Consider the following 22,180-nt stretch of genomic DNA (forward strand, 5'->3'; position numbering starts at 1 on the left):
CGCTGCCGCCGTGAATGCCGGGAACCCTGAAATAATAAAATTCGATTCAGCGGATGACACGGATTTATACGATAATACTATATCATTGTATTCGATCGTAGTCGTAAGAACATGAACATGTTTATTTTACGTTCTTCCGACGTTCGTTCCTCGAGATGCTTCGTCGTCTTGAAAAAAAAAAAGAAAAAAAAAACCAAAAAAAAAAAGAAATCAAATTGACATTCGTTTCGTTACAAAGCTCAATTTTGATTGAATATTTTATATTTTATATTTCGGAGTTTTATATTTTATACTCGTAAATTCTTTTTTCTTCTTCTTATTTTATTTTTTCTCAAAAAGACGAAGTATCTCGAAAATCGACCATTTCACGAACACAATTCTCGTACTGAAGCTTTATCTAAATTGTCCATGTAGATTACTCGTTCGAATAAACGACACGGGCCCTGGTGCATCGGCATAGAGTCGTTTTATTCGCTCGGAAGTGAACCAGATGGACGGCTAAAAATACTGGAATAGCGCATGACGGAGTGTACTGCACGTTTTACACAGCTAAGCGTTGGCAATTCTACTCTTTCTTTTTTTTTTCTTTTTGTTTGTTTTTTTTTTTTTTTTTTTTTTTTTTTTTTTTTAAATATATATATATATATTTTTTTCTTATTTTTTTATTTTTACTCACTATGCAATTCTTTCTTTTCCACGGTCACCGTCGTCTTTCCAATGAGAGCTTTAATGCGCACAGTTAACTCGTTAGAAAATGCACCTTTACGATCAATGCAGATTATAACATTTATATACATATATATGTGTATATATATATATAGTATAGTTATACATACAATGCTTTTGTCGTTTATAACGACACGCTTTTAAAATGATTTAAAAACAATTACCTGCGTACTGCTGCAAGCTCGAATAAGCGTTACTCAGAGAGTCCTGCAATCCGTTCAAAGGTGCTCCTGTCAAGGAATTAAGCGCAAGTGACGTTACAGGACTTAGGCTTCCACCGGTCGACCCTTTAAAATGAATACAAAGGTCTATTTATTTTCCATCTTTTGATATTGAAAAAACATGTTAATCGTGCTTAAACTCGGTCGCCCTTTAATCGACGATAAAATAATAACTTTCTAACATGCTGCATGCTACGACGTTGGGACAACCCTCACTATTTAATCCTTGTTAACTTTTTAGCGATAATAATAAATGGATTTAGTATATCGATAAATATCGGATTAGTATCGTATAAAAATATGGTACACATATGATATCTCATTGACATTCTATCTCTACTATGAGTGTGGTCAATATTTTATCTACCATTGTTCTGTCGTTTTTTTTTCTTTTTTTTACACAACGAGAAATGGGTTATTAATTCGATATACGTTGAGCATTCGTTAATTGCAATAAGCTTGTACAAGTTAAATACGTCCATGACTGTACATTTCGAATAAATACTCACTATATGATATATATATATACATATATATATATACATATATATATATATGTATATACAAATTATTATTAATAAGTTATTATAACTTTAAATTGGTGTATAGTGTGTTGCAGGTTATTGGAAAACTCTTTAAAATCGGATATGGACATATATTACGAATCAAATTTTGTTCGAGCCAAGGTGAGTTCTTTTTTATTCGCAAATAATACGCCATTAGTACCACTTTTTTTTTGACGGGGGTAGGTGGGGGGGGGGGGAAGGGAAGGAAAAAAAAACAAAGCAGTAGTGCGGGAAAAATATAAATTTTACACAAAAACGAACGGGTTAAATTGAGGAAAGGATCAAAGTAAAAGATATAGATAAGAACTCTCGTAATAATACGAGGATGCAATACGAAGGAAGGGATCATTCGAGCAAACCAACGAAGTAGATGAACGAACAACGATACAATATCGTTTTCCGTAAATTCTCACCTGTACTTCCTGTCTTCCCGAGTAGGGCAGCTAAGCACGAAAAAAAATGCGTATCGTTAAAATACTGACGACTGATTGATTGGATATATATAATATATGTGTATATATATATGTATATATATATATATAAAAAAAGAAAAATGTGGAGGCTAATCTCTAAAAAAAGATAACTTAAGAGATAGTATATATCATTTTGGTACGGAATACTAAAATCGGCTAAAAAAGATACAACCGAATTAATATTCCTAATGTATCTTACTTTGGCTCAATGACGATTGATGAATGAATATGGTAACACGGTCACCAATTGACTGTAATCATTTTCGCGGTTTTTGGGAGTCTATAAACGCATCTGTCATTGCTCTATAATTTCATGAATTTTCGAAAATTCAATTTCTTCCATTAATCGATTACATTGAAATATTCATTTGGCATCCTACAGCCATAATAATCGACGCATTCACATTACGTCATATTCACCGCATACGAGATAGTACATCGTGGAAATTGAAACGTTGTAGAGAAAGATGAAATACTATATTTGGATGTGGTAGTATGCCTACACGTCTACATGTATGTACTATTAAATAAGCGAAATGGGAAAATCAGACCGTTGCACGAGTTAGGGTCCTCGGTATGATCGAAATTAATTTAGTAATTGTTAATACTGTACCAGGCAATGGGACACGTACATAGCGACATACCTGCTGTCGAATTCGCCAGTCCGCTTAACGCTGAAACACAGAACACGTTCACGACATTAGCAAAGCAACGTTAGTGACGAATGTATGAAATTGTCCGATATATGTATTACATATATACATTTTTCAGGCTACTCGAAAGTATCTCGTGAGATTTAAGATCGATCAGAAATTTTTCTCCTCTTTTTCTTTTTTTCTTTTTATACTACTCCAACTACTCCGGTCAATCAATGTTTATCGATTATAATACCAATTTACGTGTATACATGTATATATTGCAACGCACACAAAATTCTGATACGTTAAATACTAAAGTATACAACAAGCGAATACGTGAGTTAAAGTATAACGTTAATACATATAAACGTTGAAAGGGTATTTGCTGCGCTCGCTCACACTCCGCCATTTTGAACTTTGGGTTTCCATGCATACCTATTAAAGCTTAAACAGTTCACCTACTCTCCTGGAATTATAATAATGCATGCGATCATTAACGATTAACGAAGTTTAAGCGATATTTTCTTTTTCTCTCGTGAATGCTGATCAACATGTAATAATGTATAAGAAGCATAATAATTACTTGTGCACGTTGACGGTATATATTCTCCTTTTTAATCGACTCTAATTTTTATCACTTTCTTGTTTTGTCTATTTTTTTTCTTTTTTTTTTTCTTTTTTCTTTTTTATCTTCGAGCCGAAGAAGAACATACACGATCATTTCGTTTTGTACGTAAAATAAATTTCAATAGATAATATTAACCAATATCTTATCTCTAACGAATAATAAAAGTTCTTTAATAAGCCACACGCAATGTTTCGTAATGCGTAGTACTCACTGGTTGGTGACACTTGAAGGTTGCCGTTCCCGCCAGTCATAGCTGCCAATGTAACAAGATTTTGCATACTCATTGGTGATACCCCAGCATTTGCTGAAATTTGATAAAAACTGCGTTTAGTTCGAACGAAATCATTATCGCATGAAGGAAAAATTTGAAAGAATTAATCGTATACGTAAAATAATCGTAAAATAAAATAGAATAATTGTCAATCGGAAAAGTTTGTTAAGTAAATGATAAAGAAGAATCACAGGTATAAGTAAATACATATGTATGTACGTTGTTATGTTAAAGGAATGTTTCGTAATGGCACCGTTTTTTCCACGGATGTAACGATACGTCATCAAATGACCATCGGTTTTTCAGCAGCATACGATAAACACGTATATTAAATCGCTTTAATAATTACGTTCACGTGACATTCGAGCCAAGCAAGACTTTGGCACGATTCCCAAGTATATATAAAATATTCAATCTTATTATTATCAGGACAAATTTTGGATTCTTTGCGGATTCGTATGATGTTTGAAATATCTATAAAGATTTGTAACATGAAACTGATATATATATATATATATATATATATATATATATATGTATATATATTGGCGAGATATGGGAAGTAAAGGAAAAGGAAGAAGGGTACAAGAGAGATCGTTGATATCGGGATCGAAAAAGCGAAAATAAAATGAAAATGATGGACACTGACCATACTCACCAGCGGAGTTACCGAGGGACGCGAGAGTCGCTAGACCCTGGAGATTGGCAGGATTAATCTCCGGTGGACTTGGAACAGCAGGTGGAGCGGCGTGTGCGGGGGTAGCTGCACCGAGGCCAAGGTGCTGCTGTAACAACAGCTGATGCTGAACACTCGAGAGAGCGTTCGCTCCGGCGCCGGCGGCTACCGGGGTGGCCGCACTCGTTGTCGCTTGCAACTGCTGCAACAACTGCAACGACGACGGCGCCAGCGTATGCGTCTCACCCTGAAAAACGTTTTAGAAACCATTTATTCTTATATTTTTTTTCTTTCCCTTTTTTTCTTTTTTTTTTTTTCTTCGAGAGAATCTTGTTATCCTTCGTAAATAATAAACTCGAATCATCGTCCATCAATCTCGGGATCAAGGCAAGATCAATTTTTTATTATTCGAGTTTTATTTACTTGCAAATGATTGCGTCAATTTCCTTTCGCTTTAATTTTGTCTATCTACATATATACATATGTAAATAGAAAAGGAAAAAAAAATATATATATATATATATATCCATGTAAGATAAGAAAGTAAGAAAAGTTCTCACGAAACTCGAGATGTTTTCGTTCGGCGATCGCGAATTTATGGAAAACTTATTTCGTCCCTTGATGCAAATGGAATCGTTGATTTCGAGGAAAAAGGTTCGCTGTGAAATATTAAAGATATACGGACCGTCGTCAGGTAATGCGGCGCCATGTTGACTCCCGCGATATTCCAGAGATTCGCTTGAATTTGCTGCATCCTTTTTTGATCCTTTTCCTTCTGTGTGTCAGCGAATTTCACAACCAGAGGTGATGAGCATCCCTGAAAAGCATGTAAAATTTTGTAATACGGGAAATGTAGAACGTTGCTTATTCAGATATGAGCTCGCGAGTCGTACGGTTTATACGGATATGAAATTCATGGAAAATTATTGTTTCCTTCATTCTTATTCTTTTTATTCTTTTCAATTTTAAATTCATCGTGACGAACGACGATGGACTCTCGGGTTAGATCATCGGAAATACTGGTTCATAAGTTCGGCCGTAAGTGGATACGTTAAAACGAGAGGATTCCTTTCGAGATAGGATTATTTTTAATAATTCGAATTATGAACGAATTTGAATGGAATGCTCGAATCTACCGCATGAAAGATGACAAATCGATTAAAATAAAATACAAATTATTAAACCGGGTGATCGAAGAAGAGAATGAAGTTCGAGGAACTCGAATACGGAAATATTCATGATATTAAAATGGAATTGTCGTCGTGCTCGCATGCCTTGGCACGGCTCGCTTTTACTATTCGAAATAGCACGTGACATAGGCGTAACGGTAGCATCAGTACGGCTAACGAAACAATTCCATGGAGTATGCGGAATGCATTTTGTGACTCGCCTACCCGAGCCAATTCCTTTAAGTATCTGACATTATTTTTCACTTTAACGATCGCACCAGCACTACCGCTGGAAAAGCTGTTAAAGAAGAAACCTAACTTTTTCCAGGTCTCGTAGATGCATTTTAGAAAGAGATCGACATAGATTCAAGAAATAGACAATACGTTTGCATGATTCTTTCTTGATACAAAGCGAAAATTAAAAAAAAAACAAAAAAAAAAAAAAAAAAAAAAATTAAAAGCATCAAATCTATTAATTAATTCAACAACGAGGATGTCAGGTACGAAGATATCAGGCATGACTTGTGCATACGTATTCCATATATGCATGCGGTTTCATTAAAGTTTTCCGAGACAACGTGGTTGCTATTTCGTTTCTGGAATACTAATGACGTTTCCTACTAATACGTCGTTAAAGAAGAGAAACTATCTATTTTTCATGGCTAAAAATATAATGCATTTGACGAAAGAAAGATCCTTAAATGTGATTTATTTTGAGATATTTTTTTTTTTTTACTCCTACGGTATTATAATTGAATAAACAGACTGGTAAAAAATATACGAAGCATCCATTGATGAACGGTGTTGTTGAATTAATTAATTGAGTAGTACCGTTAGTAGAATTTCTTATACCTGCTAAGAATATAGGCCTAATAGAAACTAGTGGAAAAGATTGGATGACGTAGCCTCGTGTAATCAATCCGATTTAGTCGTAGAAGGCTAAGAGCAAACGAGATGTCAACCAAGACGAGCGGACGAGAAAAGAAAAGGCGGAAAAGTCACGATGGCGTGTTTCGAATCGCAAAGGTGTCGTCTAATACAAGATCTTTCCTATTTTTTCTTCGCTCGGTTTTGGTTACCCCAAGTTAAATCGGTATATCACTGTGACGAGGTGACTAGCCGGGGTTGTGCGATGACTATGTGCGGACGTTCCTCCGAATGATAATGGCATCGAGCCAATGTCCGTCAAGCTCGCTGAATCGCCACGAAAAGAAACGAGCCGCGAAGTCTTAACGATGCCTCTTCCTCCTCCTCCTCCTCCTCCTTCCCTTCTCCTCCTCCTCCTCATCCTCCTCCTTCTTCTTCTTATAGTAACAATAAGTTATCTACGTAAAATGCATTTCTTCCTACTCGAACATTTTTCGTTCGTATCAACCGTAGATCATCTTGTCTAAACTCGTATAATGGATCGTCTCGATTTTACTGATTCGTTAAAAAATGATTTAGAGAGGATAATAAAAAATCGTAATATTTAAACGCTCATAAAATGCATAAGGGATTATAGATTCTGATATATAAATCGTTCAGTTTGCCAAATATTTGCACTTTTCAGCGAACATCTTATATTTTGATACGTGAAATATGACGTTCGAAGAAATAAATTAGCTCGATGGATATCGTAAATTCTTTTAAGAAAGACGCCAAATGATTAAGAGAAATATGAATCGAGAGAACTTTAAGTAACACAACATTTTACTTACCTCCATCGTTTGCGAATGATGAAGGGCCTTAATGGCGTTGATAGCGTATTGTTTACTAGCGAAGGTAACGAAGGCACAGCCTTTACTTTGTCCGGCATTGTCTCGCAATACCGAACACTCCTCGATCGTTCCGTAGACGCTGAACATGCTTCTGACGTCATTTTCGGTGTATTTTTTTGATAACATGCCAACGAACAACTTGCGTTCTGAAACAAAGATAATAATGATTATTACAGCTCTTTTTTTTCTTTACTATTTTAGATCTAATCGTAAGATCTTTTGTTAAGTGTCTCCTATCTTTGCGATTTCCCCCCCCCCCCTCTCTCTCTCTCTCTTTCTTACTCTCTTTTCTTCGCTTCTCGCCTTCGTAAGCGTTTACGCGTAATATGCCTGGTCAGCTATGGACCACTTGACGACAGGGTTGAACTGAGGATGTATGAGAAAGAGGAGGTAGACGGGGTTAGACCGGTCAATATTTGTTTAGAACCGGGAGAAAAGCTGTGCCTCGGGGGAAAGCCGCTTATGTAAATTCACCCTCGCAGGGGTTCCCTATAGTGACGCAATGTACTCGACCGCGACTCTGAATATCTCTATCTGTTCGCCACGTGCATTTTCCATGGAACAGATGCACCGCTCTGTAAAGAACGTCTTTCGGTAAAAATATAGCGTTTGCGATTTCGCTATCGCGTCTGTGACTTCGTTTTTTCGCGCGAAATATCGAAATTTGTCTGGGGAAAAAGAAAGAAAAACAAAAAAAAGAAAAAGAAAGAAAAATTCAAACTCCATTCCTGGGGATCATCGAAATTTTCGAAAACAATTTTCGAGTCTTAATGAATAATTAAAGTTCTTTTTCGTAATATTTTACGTAAGAGAGATATAACGCGAACCGGTTAGTGTTTTTGTTAGATGCTTTGAAATAAAAGTGTAGGTATATCTTTGAAGAGGAGAAAATTTTTGCCTTGATATTTCAACGCTATACGTTCGAGCTATAAGCAAAAGTGGAACATCGCGTGTATCGCGAAGGCGAAGCCTGAACTCGCATTGGATATCCAGCTAAATCGGCTTCATTAATAAAGTGAACATAATCGCCAGCGTGAGTTCGCTCGTTGATCGCAACCGCAGGACGAACTAGCAAACTTGTTCACGATTAACGGTTTTCCTAATTAATTTTGTAGTCTACGGTAGAATGCTCGGTTGATTATTTGTGGTTTTCATCTAGTACGATCGAATTTCACAGCGAGTACGAGAGGTACTACTCTCTTTGAATGTCCAAAGGATAACTTGGTCTTTCATGGGAAAAAAATGCCATTATTTTCGTACCCCAATCCCTCTTATTTTACCCTCCTTGACGCATTCTCTCAAGCCGATCATTCTCCTTCGTTTTCCCTCGCTCGTTCAACGCTTCTACCTTTAGCCCTACGGCGAAATTGTGGCTTTTACGGAATGTTTATTAAATGCTGAAACCGTTTGGTCTCTCTCTCTCTCTCTCTCTCTCTCTCTCTCTCTCTCTCTCTCTCTCTCTCTCTCTCTCTCTTTCCTTCCTTCTTACTTTCAACTAAAATTTTCCATCCGTCTTGAAACAAGAAGCCGCGCCCCTTTTATAAACTGATAATCGATTTTGGTAGATACTGAAGAAGCAGTTATCGCGGTTTCCGTTAACGTCGAATATAATTTACCAACCAACAAAACGCGCACTGTGCCCGATAATAAATACTCGGGAATAAATCATCTTCTCTTAAAAACGTTCGTATAATTAAAATTATTTATTTATTCGTCCGTACGTTTTCAACGAAAAATGTAGGATCTACGAGTGTTCGATTTTTTATTTCTTTTTCTTTCTTCTTTCTTTTTCTTTTTTATTTTTTTTTTTATTTTTTTATTTATTTATTTTTTTTTTTATTTCCCAGAAACAATGACGAGAGAACTTTACTTTAATGTACAATATTGCTTCGTATAATTCGTTTCGATCGTCGGAAAGCCCCTTTAGTCTTTACAGTTACTGTGTCTATCTAGGTATACGATTATTTCGCTAATTAATTAGCGACTCACTTGGGAATGAAGAGAGAGAAAGAGAGAAAAAAAGAGAAAGTGAGAGAGAGAGAGAGAGAGAGAGAGAGGAGTAGGAGGGAGGAAAAAGAGCTTTAAACTTTTAAGCGAAGTGCTTTACGCAAGAATCGATCCTCTTAGTCTCGGCGCACAACGATTGCATTCTTATTCTTTTTTCTTTTGCTCTTTTTTTTTCATGGAAGAGCAGCGAGAAAGGAGACGGCGCGAATGAACCGGTGCTTTTACGAGTCAGAGAAAAAGAGCAGTGCGAGATTAGGTTCGTGCATGCAAATGTGGATGCAGAGAGAGAGAGAGAGAGAGAGAGAGGGAGAGAGAGGGAGCAAAAGAGAGAACGAGAGAAGAAGAGATGCGAAAGAGGGAAGGTGGAATTTCATTGGAAGGCGTTCGATGCACTTTTCTAACGCAAAGGATAGCTCCCTTTGATATGCACCGCCTTCGCTATGAAACCTCCGGTTTTTGCATATTTCTTCTTTAAACTACGAAACTAGAGTTTCTCGTTTTAGACACACACATACGTATGTATATTGTCTTACGCCAATCTCAATGCAACCCTATGGATTTTTCTATTGGTATAGTTAGTTTATCTTAAATATCGCTTACGCGAGCACTTTTTCGATGATTTTGCGAGTAAGCGATTTTTGATCAGTCGCAAGTATGTGCGACTTTAATGAATATTAACGATGACGATCTATCCATTTAAAAATTGAGTATACAAAGCCGTCATTTAAATGAATTAAATCTGCATATTTAAAGGAATAAATATATGTAGCAAATGATATACCGTGTCCAAAATGAGAGAGAGAGAGAGAGAGAGAGAGAGAGAAAGAGAGGTCACGATCTGAAATAATCAAAGCTAATTCTTCGCGTACGTCTTCGTAACGTGTCACGAAAGGTCGAATTATAGGTCATATCAAAAAAAAAAAAAAAAAAAAAGAAGAAGAAAAGAAAAGAAAAGGAAAAAAAGAAGAAGGAGGCAGCGGAACGAGCAAGTGGCCGTTAATAAAGATCATCGCGTGGTCTTCTAGTTGGCGAGATAGGGGCCACGAAATTCTCTCAACTTTTCGCTAATATTACGGAAGATTAGATTTACATCAGTCCTTGTTTCGTATTCGCCTGGTAGATCTCCTCTACGGGAATATTCTTGCTCTCTTACCGCCTCAACTCCGCGGTCCTGCGCGAGAATGGAAATTAACCCTGTTAATTCAATTCCTAGCGTGACTACGTTCAACCTTAACTGAATTTTGGATACAGCCACCTCAAGTATTTCGTAGAAGCTTTGTTATATCGTACAACCACCTAGGTTCTGCACCTCGTACCGGTAATATTCTTGTATATCGCATTTAATCGTTCTACTTTTCCTTCCTATTCTTTCTTTTTTTTCCTTTTCCTTTTCCTTTTTCCTCGTAGTTTACACGAAGAAAATATTCTCCCTTTTCTTTCTCCTTCTTCTTCTTGCACTATTTTTTTTTCTTCTTCCTTTTCTTGCTTACTCGCGATAAAAATGGGAAACGTTTATCCGACAAGGAGTATTTCCGCGAGAAGGGTAGAGATGGTAACGAGATCGTACTTTTTTGAAATATAAGAAAATCTAATGCAAAACGTCAGCCGCAAAAGGGAAGAAGGACACAACTAAGGAGCGTTCTTTTATTTTTCTTTTGGTTAAAAGGAAGGCAATACGCGCTTATGCTTACAAATCTTAGCTCGACGTATAATTTACTCCTTTGGAGCACGAAAGCGTGTGTACGGGAAAGAAATTCATGTCGAGTGGCCCTGCCAAGAGTGAGGGTGAAACGAGCCATTAGCGCGACGATTGTATAATAACCTCGCGCTAGAACAGTATTTTTAGGCTTGGTCGATGTGCGGTTACTCTCTTACCGTCGTCCTATTACTCTCTCTTTCTCTCTCTCTCTCTCTCTCTCTCTCTCTCTCTCTCTCTCTCTTTCTCTCTGTCTCTCTCCACCTTTCGGAAATTGTGACGATGTAATTAGATTCTGTGCAAGTGGATAGCTAATTCGCCTATCGGTGTTCGCGTATAAATAATCTTACGAATTTAACGACGTCCGACTCTCGGACAGATAGATCGTTCTCTTTCGTGATCCTTCTTGGTGAATTTTTAACTCTTACGAGAGACTAATGAAATTATTGCAAACGTTATTTAAAACTTTAGTTTTATTTGTACGACCCGAGGATATTTTTAATTCGCGTATCCGAAAAGGAACGACGTTAAAAGCGACCGATGGCACTATCTACGATGCATGTACCTACCTACCTACTGCCATTTCCAAATAGGGATATGAATACGTCTTATGATTAGTATGTTTGCCGTGGTATGAACAGGAAGTGACGTCAAGAGTCAAGACCGATTTATAGTCAGTCGGAAATACCGATCGGCGAAACGTACCGACGAAGCATTCGCACGTACGTCTTGCTTTTTCTTTTAACCACTTTTCTCTTAATAGGCATGCATTTGTAAACGTATCGAACGTATGATTTCTCTTTGATAAATTAATTCATTAATTAAGTAATAAAAAATTTATGCGAAAAATGCCATTCGTCCTGGGAAAGGTCGTACGTAATTACCTTAACGTTGCGTGTTCAGGATCTCCTAGCTTATTCGATATTATTTACTTTCATTATTATCATAGACGAGACATAATAGTATATTTATACATCACGCGACATAGATATGCCAATTAGAAAACAAGCTGACTCGTAACAAGGCGATACACGCTATGTGGTGACGTGTACGTCAATGTATTGTAGGCGGATTGGTAAACGTGACGACGAAGAACGTAGCGTCGTGAGCAAATTTACAAAATCAAAGGAAACGAAGATTTTGTAGGTGGGTGTCTCGACGACGTGCCTGCTAATTGATATCTATTGCGAGAAGAGAAAAGTGATGCGAAAAGGAAAAAAAAGAAACTGAGAGAGAGAGAGAGAGAGAGAAAACCATATATCTTCGACAAGGATAAATCATTATACCGATGTTTCAGCAACGATATTCGCGAATGAGTTAGGGCGAGTTTTCCTGAATTTCCTTCTTCTTTACGGCTCATACATTTTCCGAGGAAAGAGCTCTGCGATCGTCGCTCTCTTGAACGGTGGTTTCCCTTTCGCGCAACAACGATCTCGCTCGCGGTAGCTATAAATGGCCTCGTAAATTTCGTACGGAGTATCGCCGGCGTTTCTTCAAAGGTTATGAATGTTGTTTCAATTGGTAGATAGGTGAGGGAGTCAGGAGAGGGTACAGGGAATGATAGGACGATCAAGAAGGCGCATAAGAGAAAGTAGCGTCGAGGATATCGTCGTTCATTCTCTCCACTCGTCGATGTACGAAGACCCATAAGCGAGCTACATTAATCGAACATTTGTATGGGATCCGGTGCTTCGAGTTCCTTCCGGCTGACTTTACCGACAGGCACCACCCTATAGTCTTTCCTTCTCTCCCCCTCTTTTTTTTCTCTTTCTCATTCTCGCTTTATACGCCTTCCCAGGCGAGTTCTGCTACAGCATCGACTGCACGAGCGTCTCTTCCTCTTGGAATTCCCTTTACCTTCACCTCCCTTTCTCTCTCTCTCTCTCTCTCTCTCTCTCTCTCTCTCTCTCTCTCTCTCTCTATTTTACCTGCAAGTAAGGTCCTCCTTTTTTTTTCCTTCACCATTCTCACGAGACGAAACGCCGGAACGTTACTTGCATGCCAAATCGAGGCTATTTTCAAGGAGATTCTGACCAAGACGACGACGTAGTATGTTCGAGGCAAAGAAGCGAATCCCTTTCGACGATATATAACTACACGTATCTACGTATGTACGTCATCCTTTTCAAAGACGATTTTCCTTTTCGCAATGAGAAATCCCATCAATGATTTGCATTCGTGCCTATTGCTTGACGAGATAAGCTCTATGCCGTTATTATTGTTATGGGCATTTTTTTTTTTTTTTTTTTACAAAGAGAGCTTTCATCGTCAAAGAGTAGATAGAAGTCTGCTATTTTGTAGCGAGATTAATCGTTACGTCGGACGGTCCTATTTCATGCTTCTTCTCGAAGCCAACGAGAGAAGAGGAGTCGCGCGCTGTTTCCTCGAAGGATGATGCTTCTTGCGGAGTTTCAAGATCGCGAGCTTGAGAGGGAGAAAGATTGCGAAAAGAGAACTAAAGAGAGATAGAGATAGATAGATAGATAGATAGATAGTTAGAGAGAGAGAGAGAGAGAGAGAGAGAGAAATAAAGAAAGAGATACACGGACAGATAGACAACTGCTGTGTAAAGTCGTCGCTGCACATTCGTAACTTACTTCGTATGTAAAATGATGCTTTATCAAAGTATGCCGCCACTTACGTATGTATTATTCGGCGGTATATTCCTTAAAGATGAGTTAAAATTTCAATATTTCGTACGTACGTATTCGCGGCTTGACGTAATTTCCATAAGCTAGATAAGCGGTGTTCTTCATCTCACGATAACGCCGATAACTAAGCGCAAGTGCGTTTAGATTTTCACTTCTTCCAGTATGATTAACTTTTGTTAAACGTGCACGATGAAACTTTGACGATATTTCCTTTCGTTTAGTGCGAACCAACAAAAAAAAAAAAAATAACTAAGACCAAACGGAACGTAACCGGTGTTATTCCTTACCACGTAACTATTCTTTTAAATTCACATATTTTTATTCGACGAACGACGCGAACGAACGACGACTGTTCGTTTCGATATCTTCTCGTTATCTTATCTGTTAATGCGTTATGGAGACTTCAAGAAAATTAAGAATGGAACGATTGGACGAGCATGAGTCACGATCGTAGCGAGCTATGTAAACGTCATTACCTTGAAACTCGATGGACGTTATTATTAGTGCGAGTTTTTCCTTCGAATAAAAAATGTTCTTTCTACGATAGAAAACGATGAACATTTTACTTAGAGATATTACGCGAAGGGGTTCGGGTTTAGAAATCATGCGCGATCTACGATATATACGATTTGTATGCACGCGCTTGCGTGCACATAGATACACATACACACATAGATACACATACACACATAGATACATATACAATCATACTACGTCGTTTAGGAGAGCTACGATAATCTGGCAATTACACAACGCTCTCTCGAAGCCACAATCGTTGCCATGTAATGGAGGCGAGGAACACCGATGTGTTCCGGCATTACGAATGGGAGTACCGAAAGCTATTGTATTTCGCAAGGAGAGTTCCGTCCGTCCTCGCTCGATAGCGAAACGCGGCTGTCGTTTCGTGCTGGTCAAAGCTGTATACGCGTCTCGATCGCGTGTTTACGCGTTCACCATGTCGGTGCGTTATCGATCCGAACGGGATTACGCTTCGTCGGCTAATGTCAACCATCGGAATTCTAAGCTTATTCGGTACGACATAGATACTCGAATTCCAGATACGAGTACTTATATAAACGCGAATTAAAACTTCGTTGGAAACCTTCTATGGCTATAAATATTTTTCATAATTAATCAACAATTCTTTTTCTACAGTATTCACGAGCCCTGCGCTATCGCTTCGTTTTTATTACACGTTCTTGCTAACGGCGATAAAACAAAAACAACAAAACGCATTATGAATTATGTTATAAGTTCTGCAAATTGTTTTAATTAAAAAAAAAAAAAAAAAAGAAAGGAAAAGCAAAAAGAAAAAAGAAATAAGAAGAAGGTAATATTAAGTAGGGTAAAACGTATAGAACAATAATATCTTATTGGATCTTTTTCTTCTTTCTTAATTAGCATACGATCTTCCGATGTAGGAATTCTGAAGGATAAATACTTTCGCGTGAACGTTATATGCGATCGTCTTGATCATTCGTTGAAACTCTCTAACTTGGAAATAAAATTCATAGAGAGAAATAATAAGAAAAAAGAAAAAGAAAACAAAAGAAACAAAAAAAGGAAAAAAGGACCGGCTTTGGTACCTATATCATAGACAAGAAAGTTCGTTGCAGTTTGAAGCTAGCGGGACGAGTTTAGATAGGTGCAGCTTAGCGGGTTGGTAAGTAGGTTGCCACAGGTAGCTCGTTCCTTATGTGTGTGTATTGGTTAAGTTGTACGCATACGTATCACATATGTAGTTGTACGTATATATGTATGAACGAACGACACCGAAGAAAAGCACGAACATGATTATGTCGGTGAGATCGTAAGCTAGTGTAAGAGTATGGGTGAGACGGGTCTTGCACAACCGATGGTCACTGAGTTTTCTACGAATGCTTCGACGATGTACAAACAGATAGATAGAGAAGGCCTCGACCATCTCTCGACTCGGTTCCAATTTACTCCGATGTCTTCGAATGAACCCCATTTCCTTGATGCCCAATGGAAAAGCTTTCCTTTAACGTAGAAAGGGTCAAAGAGCTCTTGTAAATGCTACTCTCGTTCGTCCCTTGTTCCTCAAAATGAATGTCCTCCTGATGGTCGTCTTGGTCGTTGCGCGCGACCACTGCACCATCACATGGTTAGTATATAACTTCAATACCTCAGAAGAACGTCTTCTCTCCTCTAGTGAGTCTAACTAGGTCAAGAGCCACCTGCCATTAGATGCGTTACACTTTGTAATTATTCCGTATAACGTAGCTATAAACGCTCCTTTACGATGAGACATAGAACAAGAGAGAAGACGAGCTTGTCCTTTTGTTTATTATCCCTTTGGAATTATTATTGCTATAATTATATACAAGTTTATTCGAAATTAATTAGATCTCTAATGACGGATTTTGAACGAAAATTCTAATAAGATGATTATGTTTTAACTAAATTGAATATGTTCTTTATATACGTTGAGGATGTATTTAAGGGGATGATCTATATTAAGGGATCAAAAATAACATTCGAAGTACCTGTCAAAAATATTCTTTCGTTTCTTTTAACGAATTCATTTAAATTCCTAGGATACTTTTCGATATTGGTTGCGACAAGGAAGGAAGTGAGGGAAGAGAGAGGGAAAAAAAAAGTAGGAAAGTACCGTTCTCTAAGTCCGTAGAGATAAGTAAAACGGTCGAAACGTCGTCGATGCGAGGCAAAGACGATGACTCGCGTATTCCTTACTCGTCTTTTCGAATGCTACGACGTGGGTTCGAACGTTCTTGCGTGTACGTACGACGTAGCGTACGTAGCGAAGTGCAAAGGGGTGAAAAGGTCAGCCATCTAGGAGCCTGTTCGTCGTCTTTCCTATAGAATCGTTTCTTTCTGCGTTCTTCGTTTTTCTTCGTGGCATAGAAAAAGAGAAACCGAGTCGAATGCGAGCCGAATCGAGCCGAGCCGAGCCGAGCCGAGCCAAGGCGAAGCAGAGAAGACACTCATGATGCAACGACGAAACGTGAACTCGGTTTTATTGTAGTCTCTCTCTCTCTCTCTCTCTCTCTCTCTCTCTCTCTTTCACTTGGGCTATCCGATTTGTCCTCTTGAAATTCTGTTCCCGTGCTACTTGCAGCTCCCAATCGCTTCTATTCGCCGATTCTTACGAAACTTTCTTTCGTGACACATATATACCATATTATTCTTTGTCGTGTCTTCACAAAACTTTTCTAGTTGTTTCAAAGTTATGAAGGAATGTTAGAGTCTATAAAAAGCAAAGAAAGATATAGAGAAAGATAGAGGTAGATAGGAGAGAGCCTAGGTGGAATAATTTCACTCTTCACAGAATCAATTTGTCCGTATACACACACACACACACACACATTTATATATATACACCTAGACACATATATATATATATATATCACGAGCATATCCCACAGCTCGTGTGCCGGCCTTCTGTCAGATCGTATTTACGTTCGCGTGGCGTGGCAATATTGCGTAACCATTTCGCGGGGCATTGCATCGCTCGATGAAAACAAGCGTCTCGGTGTGGCACCAGCAACGTTCAAGGATAACCTGCTACACAAAGTTATGTCGAAAGGGACGATGCAGCTATTACCGGCTATGAAATGTATACCTGTGTCTACCTGTTCAGAGAGTAGAAAAAAAGGACATCTTGAAACGTCCGATCTCGTCGGCTTCGTATTATGAAATTGATGCCCGTAGTTTTTTTTTTATTTCTCTTTTTTCTTTTTCTTTTTTCCTCTCTTTTTTCTCTCTTTTTATTTTTTGTCTCATTCTTTTCGCTCTTCGCAAGGAAGAAGTTCGAAGGTGAAGGTAAAACATTGAATAAATACAAGAAAGGAGAAAAAAAAGAAGATGTGAAATTTTTCTCTCTTCGTCATTTATCTTCCATAGTAATCAAAGAAACAGCAAGACGTTCGAGGCTGAGCAAATTGAAATTTCGAGAGTGATATGAATTTTTTGTGTGCTCGAGGAAGCGTGATGTATGAATCTCGATCCGTCGTCCATGAGCTTTCTGAAAATCGTTCCCGTCGTGTTCGCGTTCCGCTTCGGACGTAACCAACGTTGACGTCGCGTCCGACATAGTTACATCGTACGAGAGAGAGAGAGAGAGGGGGGGGGGAGAGTACAGACTGCAGATCCCACAAATTCAAGGTATATTCGCTTGACCATGGCCGTGAAGTCGGGTCTAGCTGAGTTGAATGTTCGAAATGTCTAGCGTTTGTTAAATGGGTCGATTAAATGGCCTCGAGAGTCATGACACATATGCACGCAAACAATCCTATATCTGAACGAGACGTAATCATTTTCTCTGTCGTCATCGTTACATTATTACATCAAGGATCGCTAAAATTCTTTCAATTAACGATGAGAAAATAAGGATTGTTAGGATGAAAAAAAAAAAAAAAAAGAAAAAAAGAAGAAAAAGTCAAAGAAAGAAGCTAAGATTAGGCGTGAAACATTGGAATGTATTTCGAATCGAAGGCATACGTAATACACGTCACGTATCTAAAGCACAAATTCGCCATTACTGTTAAGCATCGGTAGGCTGTTTCATGCCTCTTGCATTTATTATATTATACAACGTTCGTGCTAAAGTGCAAATGGGTGTTGTTGGGCGCGGTAGAAGAGAGAGAGAGAGAGAGAGAGAGAGAGAGAGAGAGAGAACCATCGAGGAAGGTCGAGCAAAAGTGAACTCGTCACGGTCGAGTTGAAGCACGACTTCATTCACTCCTATTTCTATCTCCTCATCCTCCTTCTCTTCCTCTTTATCTCTCTTCCTTTCTTCCTCTCTCTCTCTCTTTCTCTCTTTGTCTCTCATAATAACGACCTTCATTGATGAAATACTAATAACGATGGAAGAAATAAAAGGAATCGACAGAAAAACGACCGACAAGAGAAATTATCTAGTTCAGTAGTATGAGTTAATAAATGAGATTGTTTTTACAACGTTTTGTCAAGATAAAAAGAGATCATAATCCGTTTATAATCTATGTTGTTTCTTTTTTTTTTTCCTTTTTTCTTCCATGAGAAAGAAAACAAAGGGGAAATAAAAGAAATGTGCGATGTGCAACACTTTGAATGTAACGTCAAAAATACATAGGACGATAATTAACCATGGATAAAGAGGTATTAAAGAACGGATAGAATAATGTGTTTCGTGGAACGTTCGATGTGAAAGATAATTATCAGTTAACTAAAGAGTTCGTATTTTTAGCGGCCTGTATCAGAGTGAATAGAGTTGTCAAGCGAAAAGGAAATAAGAAGTATCGTTAACTTTGTGGCAGCTTTATGACTCTGATATTTTAACCGTTTTATTTTAGTACGTACAATATAGGAAGAAATTCGTGGAGCGTGAAAAATAGCCTATATTTTTAGAAGCATTGTTACGCAGAGAAAATGACATGGGGGAGAAAGCAGAACGTGCAGGCTCTCGCGTGAAGGTGCGCACGTTTAAACACACATATATACACGCACGCATGGTTCCTCATAACGTAGGCGCAAATTAACAGAGAAGAGAAGCGGCACGTAACTATGAATATATGTGTCAGGTGATAATGCTTCGAGTATCGAGGTGAGAAAACGATTAAACCGTGATTAGTATGAACCCGTAAAGTCCATTATGATTCTTACCGTCAGCATCATTCACGAGAATTACGCTAGAAAAAGATTCAGGTCTGTTAGAGAACGTGCCCTATGTTATCGCACAGATTCACAGATTCTATTCTTTATTATTATTAGCACGTATGAAATTAGCATCCAAGGTCTCGCTCTCAACTCGTTTCTCAACATTCCATGGATATATTTTTTCTCTCGGTACGATTAGAGTTTTTTCGATTCAACAAATAATTCCCCAGTGGTTGATCGATCGATCGTGTTTCGAATCGAGCTATCCTCAGTTCCTCGCATTATTATACTCGTAACGAAGAGGAAATTCATTTGGCCTTTTTTTATCTTTCGTATAGGAACGATGTCGTTCTACATTTTCGAGGAAAACACTATAGCGGATATCTGCCAAATGTCTGCGGTAACTGGTTCAACGTTATAGCTTACTAACTGGCAAATCGACTAGCCATTCGTCTTCTATACGCTTGCTGTTTGCGACCATTCACGCCACGCGGAGACAGTTATTTGGTATGGCTTCCTCTCGCCCTTTGTTTTCTATACGCGATAAAAGAAAGGAAAAATAATAATATATATATATATATATATATATATATATATACATATATGCATATATACATATGTATATATCTGTATATGAATGCATGCATGCAGGTACGTACGCACGTACGTAGGTAGATATATCGAAGAACGTACAAACGGTCGTGCATATTCTTTTGTCAGGATAGTTTCCAGAGAGGCGTGAAATCGTGAGTTTCGCCGTTTCATTGTTTTATCGTGGCTCAACGCGAGGTGCTGCAGTTGCTGGCATCGTACAATACAAGCCAGAGCTATGCGATGATGCTGTGGGCGAAAATTACGTTTGCGTAAAACGTCGTCGCTTGCGCGGATGAGAGAGATAGATGGATAGATGAAAGAGAGAAGGAGAGAGAGAGAGAGAGATAGAGAAAGGAGAGAGAGGGAGAGAGAGAGAAAAAAAGAGATAGCGTGACAACAGAGAGTGAGAGGAAAGAGAAGAAAAAGAGAGAGAGAGAGAGAGAGAGAGAGAGAGAGAGAGAGGAGAGAAAAGGAAAGAAGAAAGAGACAACGACACGAGGCCAACGACCAGACGCGATCAGCTGGGACAGGGTCACATGCAAATCAAGAAGCAAGAGCCGTCTCCTCCCTGCCATGCCAATTCATTTCGCACATTACCTACGTAAAAGCGGAACCGCAAAGTCGGCCGTACCGAGTGCAGTTTTAACATTGACCTCGGTCCTTGGCACTAAATTCCTTCCTTCTCTCTTCCACCATATGTTCTTAATTCATGAAACGAATCGTCTTCTATTTTTCCTCAAAGTTGCATTCGTTATGGGATTCGTGACGTTAATCGGACAACGATGCTCTGTCCGCCTTAGGACGGTGGTAAGCTTTATGACGTAAGCTGGATGCGGTTAATACCTACTGCTAACTAGTTTCTACTCCAAGCGCACCCACTCGATTCGTTTGTATGTACGTACTTACTCCTTTGAGACAAGGGTTCATTAATTAGCCCTTTGGGGTTCTATCTGGAGTTGAATTTGATATTACACGTGTATATCTACTAATGAATTTGATTTAATATTTGAAATACAGATAAATTAGGTCCCATCGATAATAAATTTATTAAAATGAATTATTATCATGCGCTCTATCGCTAAAGAATGATAAAGTTATCAAAGATTCGATGATAGTATGCATTTAAAATAGATATTATTTTTATGAAATCTTTTGCGGACGAGAAAGATCCGTTTCATTTATCGTCGAAGAACCGAAAATTGTGAAAGAAGGGCAATGTACGAATGGATAGGGTCCACTGATATTAAATACCGGCTTCAAAACTGGTTTCACGGCAGGTCCACTGACACACTACCGCGTTCGTTGGCTGCCGTTCGTCGCTCGAGAAATTCAAACTTTCTCGCGATAGTTTAAAGTAACATTTTCTGCAAGGGAAAACATACGGTTTCGTGACAAGGAATACCTAGCGAAGTTACCTGCGTTACCCATTACGACTACGAATTAAAGAGAATGGTAACGGTGCTGGGCCAAATATAATGACTCCACTTATAAGTACAACTATGGTGCTCACGGTGAAATTTAATTATTCAAATAGTTGGAAAATATGCATCCCCCATTGCATTGCAATTCGTTCGTTGCAATTTTATAAGAAACTCAATGGCATTTTGAATCTTTTCCTCGCTGAAAGTCTTTATCTTCTTTTTTTGGGGGTAGGTCCTCGAACGAATACTAACGAAGAGACTAATGAAAATCGATTCGAAGAACGACCGAACCGAGAGACGTGCAAATTTTTTATAAATTCAAACAGACATATTGTTTATTCGTTCCTTTTACATGTACTTATTTCGGACGATTGCAAAAGAATGAACAACGAACGTATATATAAGTACGTATTTATGCCGTTATGCAAGCCGAAACTAGCTAATGTATTCAAATTTATGATTCCTTCTTTTTTTTTTCTTTTTTTTTTTTTTTTTCCTTTTTTATTTTCTCGTCGAGGAGAAACGTATCCTTTGGAAGTAGCTCGTCTTTTCGCACGATATTCGTTCGATCTTTCGGCAGCGGCAAGAGGAAAGAGGCCGCTCGAGAAAGTAAAAAAAGAAGAAGAAAAAGAAAAAAAAAAAAAAAGAAGAAAAAGGAATACGAATAAATTATCCGGACCGTACGCACGAGATCGAACGAGGAGAATATTGCGTTTGAATCGATGATGTTAAGGTACACCTTAGAGGATACCTCGGCCGTGGACTCGAGCGAGGGGAGGATCGTGAGGTTTGTTTCATGCGGAAAACATAGACGTAGATCTACGAGGAAACTCAAACTGCATTTCAGTAACTCCGATTACATAAGCGCTTTACTGGTTTGCTAATTGTCTTTCGGAATTGGTTGGTCCGTGTTCGCGCAATCACCGAAGAAATATCTTAGACGATGGGACGTTAATTACGCAATTTAGAGAATAAACTTAATGGAAGTCGTTGAATAGATTAAATTTTCTTGGTGAAAAGATTTTCACCAGAAAGGTCGTATGGTCGTCGTTCGTTCGTTTTAC

General features: G+C 38.3%; 1 protein-coding gene across 31 annotated transcripts in view; it reads right to left on the bottom strand.

The window, feature by feature from the left end:
* The window catches only part of LOC124432323 (CUGBP Elav-like family member 1), a 264,155-nt gene that overhangs the window by 8,734 nt on the left and 233,241 nt on the right, over positions 1–22,180 (bottom strand). For 19 of the 31 annotated variants that reach the window (XR_006944228.1, XR_006944227.1, XR_006944226.1 and 16 more), the window contains 9 exons: positions 7,069–7,274; positions 4,885–5,016; positions 4,173–4,446; positions 3,464–3,556; positions 2,619–2,660; positions 1,927–1,956; positions 891–1,013; positions 677–724; positions 1–26 (listed from right to left, as the gene is read on the bottom strand). The exon at positions 1–26 is cut by the window's left edge and continues 205 nt beyond it. Coding sequence is in view for 28 of the 31 variants with exons in the window: in XM_046981189.1 (XP_046837145.1) it covers positions 1–26; positions 677–724; positions 891–1,013; positions 1,927–1,956; positions 2,619–2,660; positions 3,464–3,556; positions 4,173–4,446; positions 4,885–5,016; positions 7,069–7,274 (974 nt within the window). In the remaining 3 variants the exon portion in view is untranslated. The remainder of the gene's footprint in view (positions 27–676; positions 725–890; positions 1,014–1,926; positions 1,957–2,618; positions 2,661–3,463; positions 3,557–4,172; positions 4,447–4,884; positions 5,017–7,068; positions 7,275–22,180) is intronic. The other 12 variants (XM_046981193.1, XM_046981194.1, XM_046981192.1 and 9 more) reach the window with 12 other exon arrangements.

This window comes from Vespa crabro, chromosome 24 (genome assembly GCF_910589235.1).
Source record: "Vespa crabro chromosome 24, iyVesCrab1.2, whole genome shotgun sequence".
Taxonomy (NCBI): Eukaryota; Metazoa; Arthropoda; class Insecta; order Hymenoptera; family Vespidae; genus Vespa; species Vespa crabro.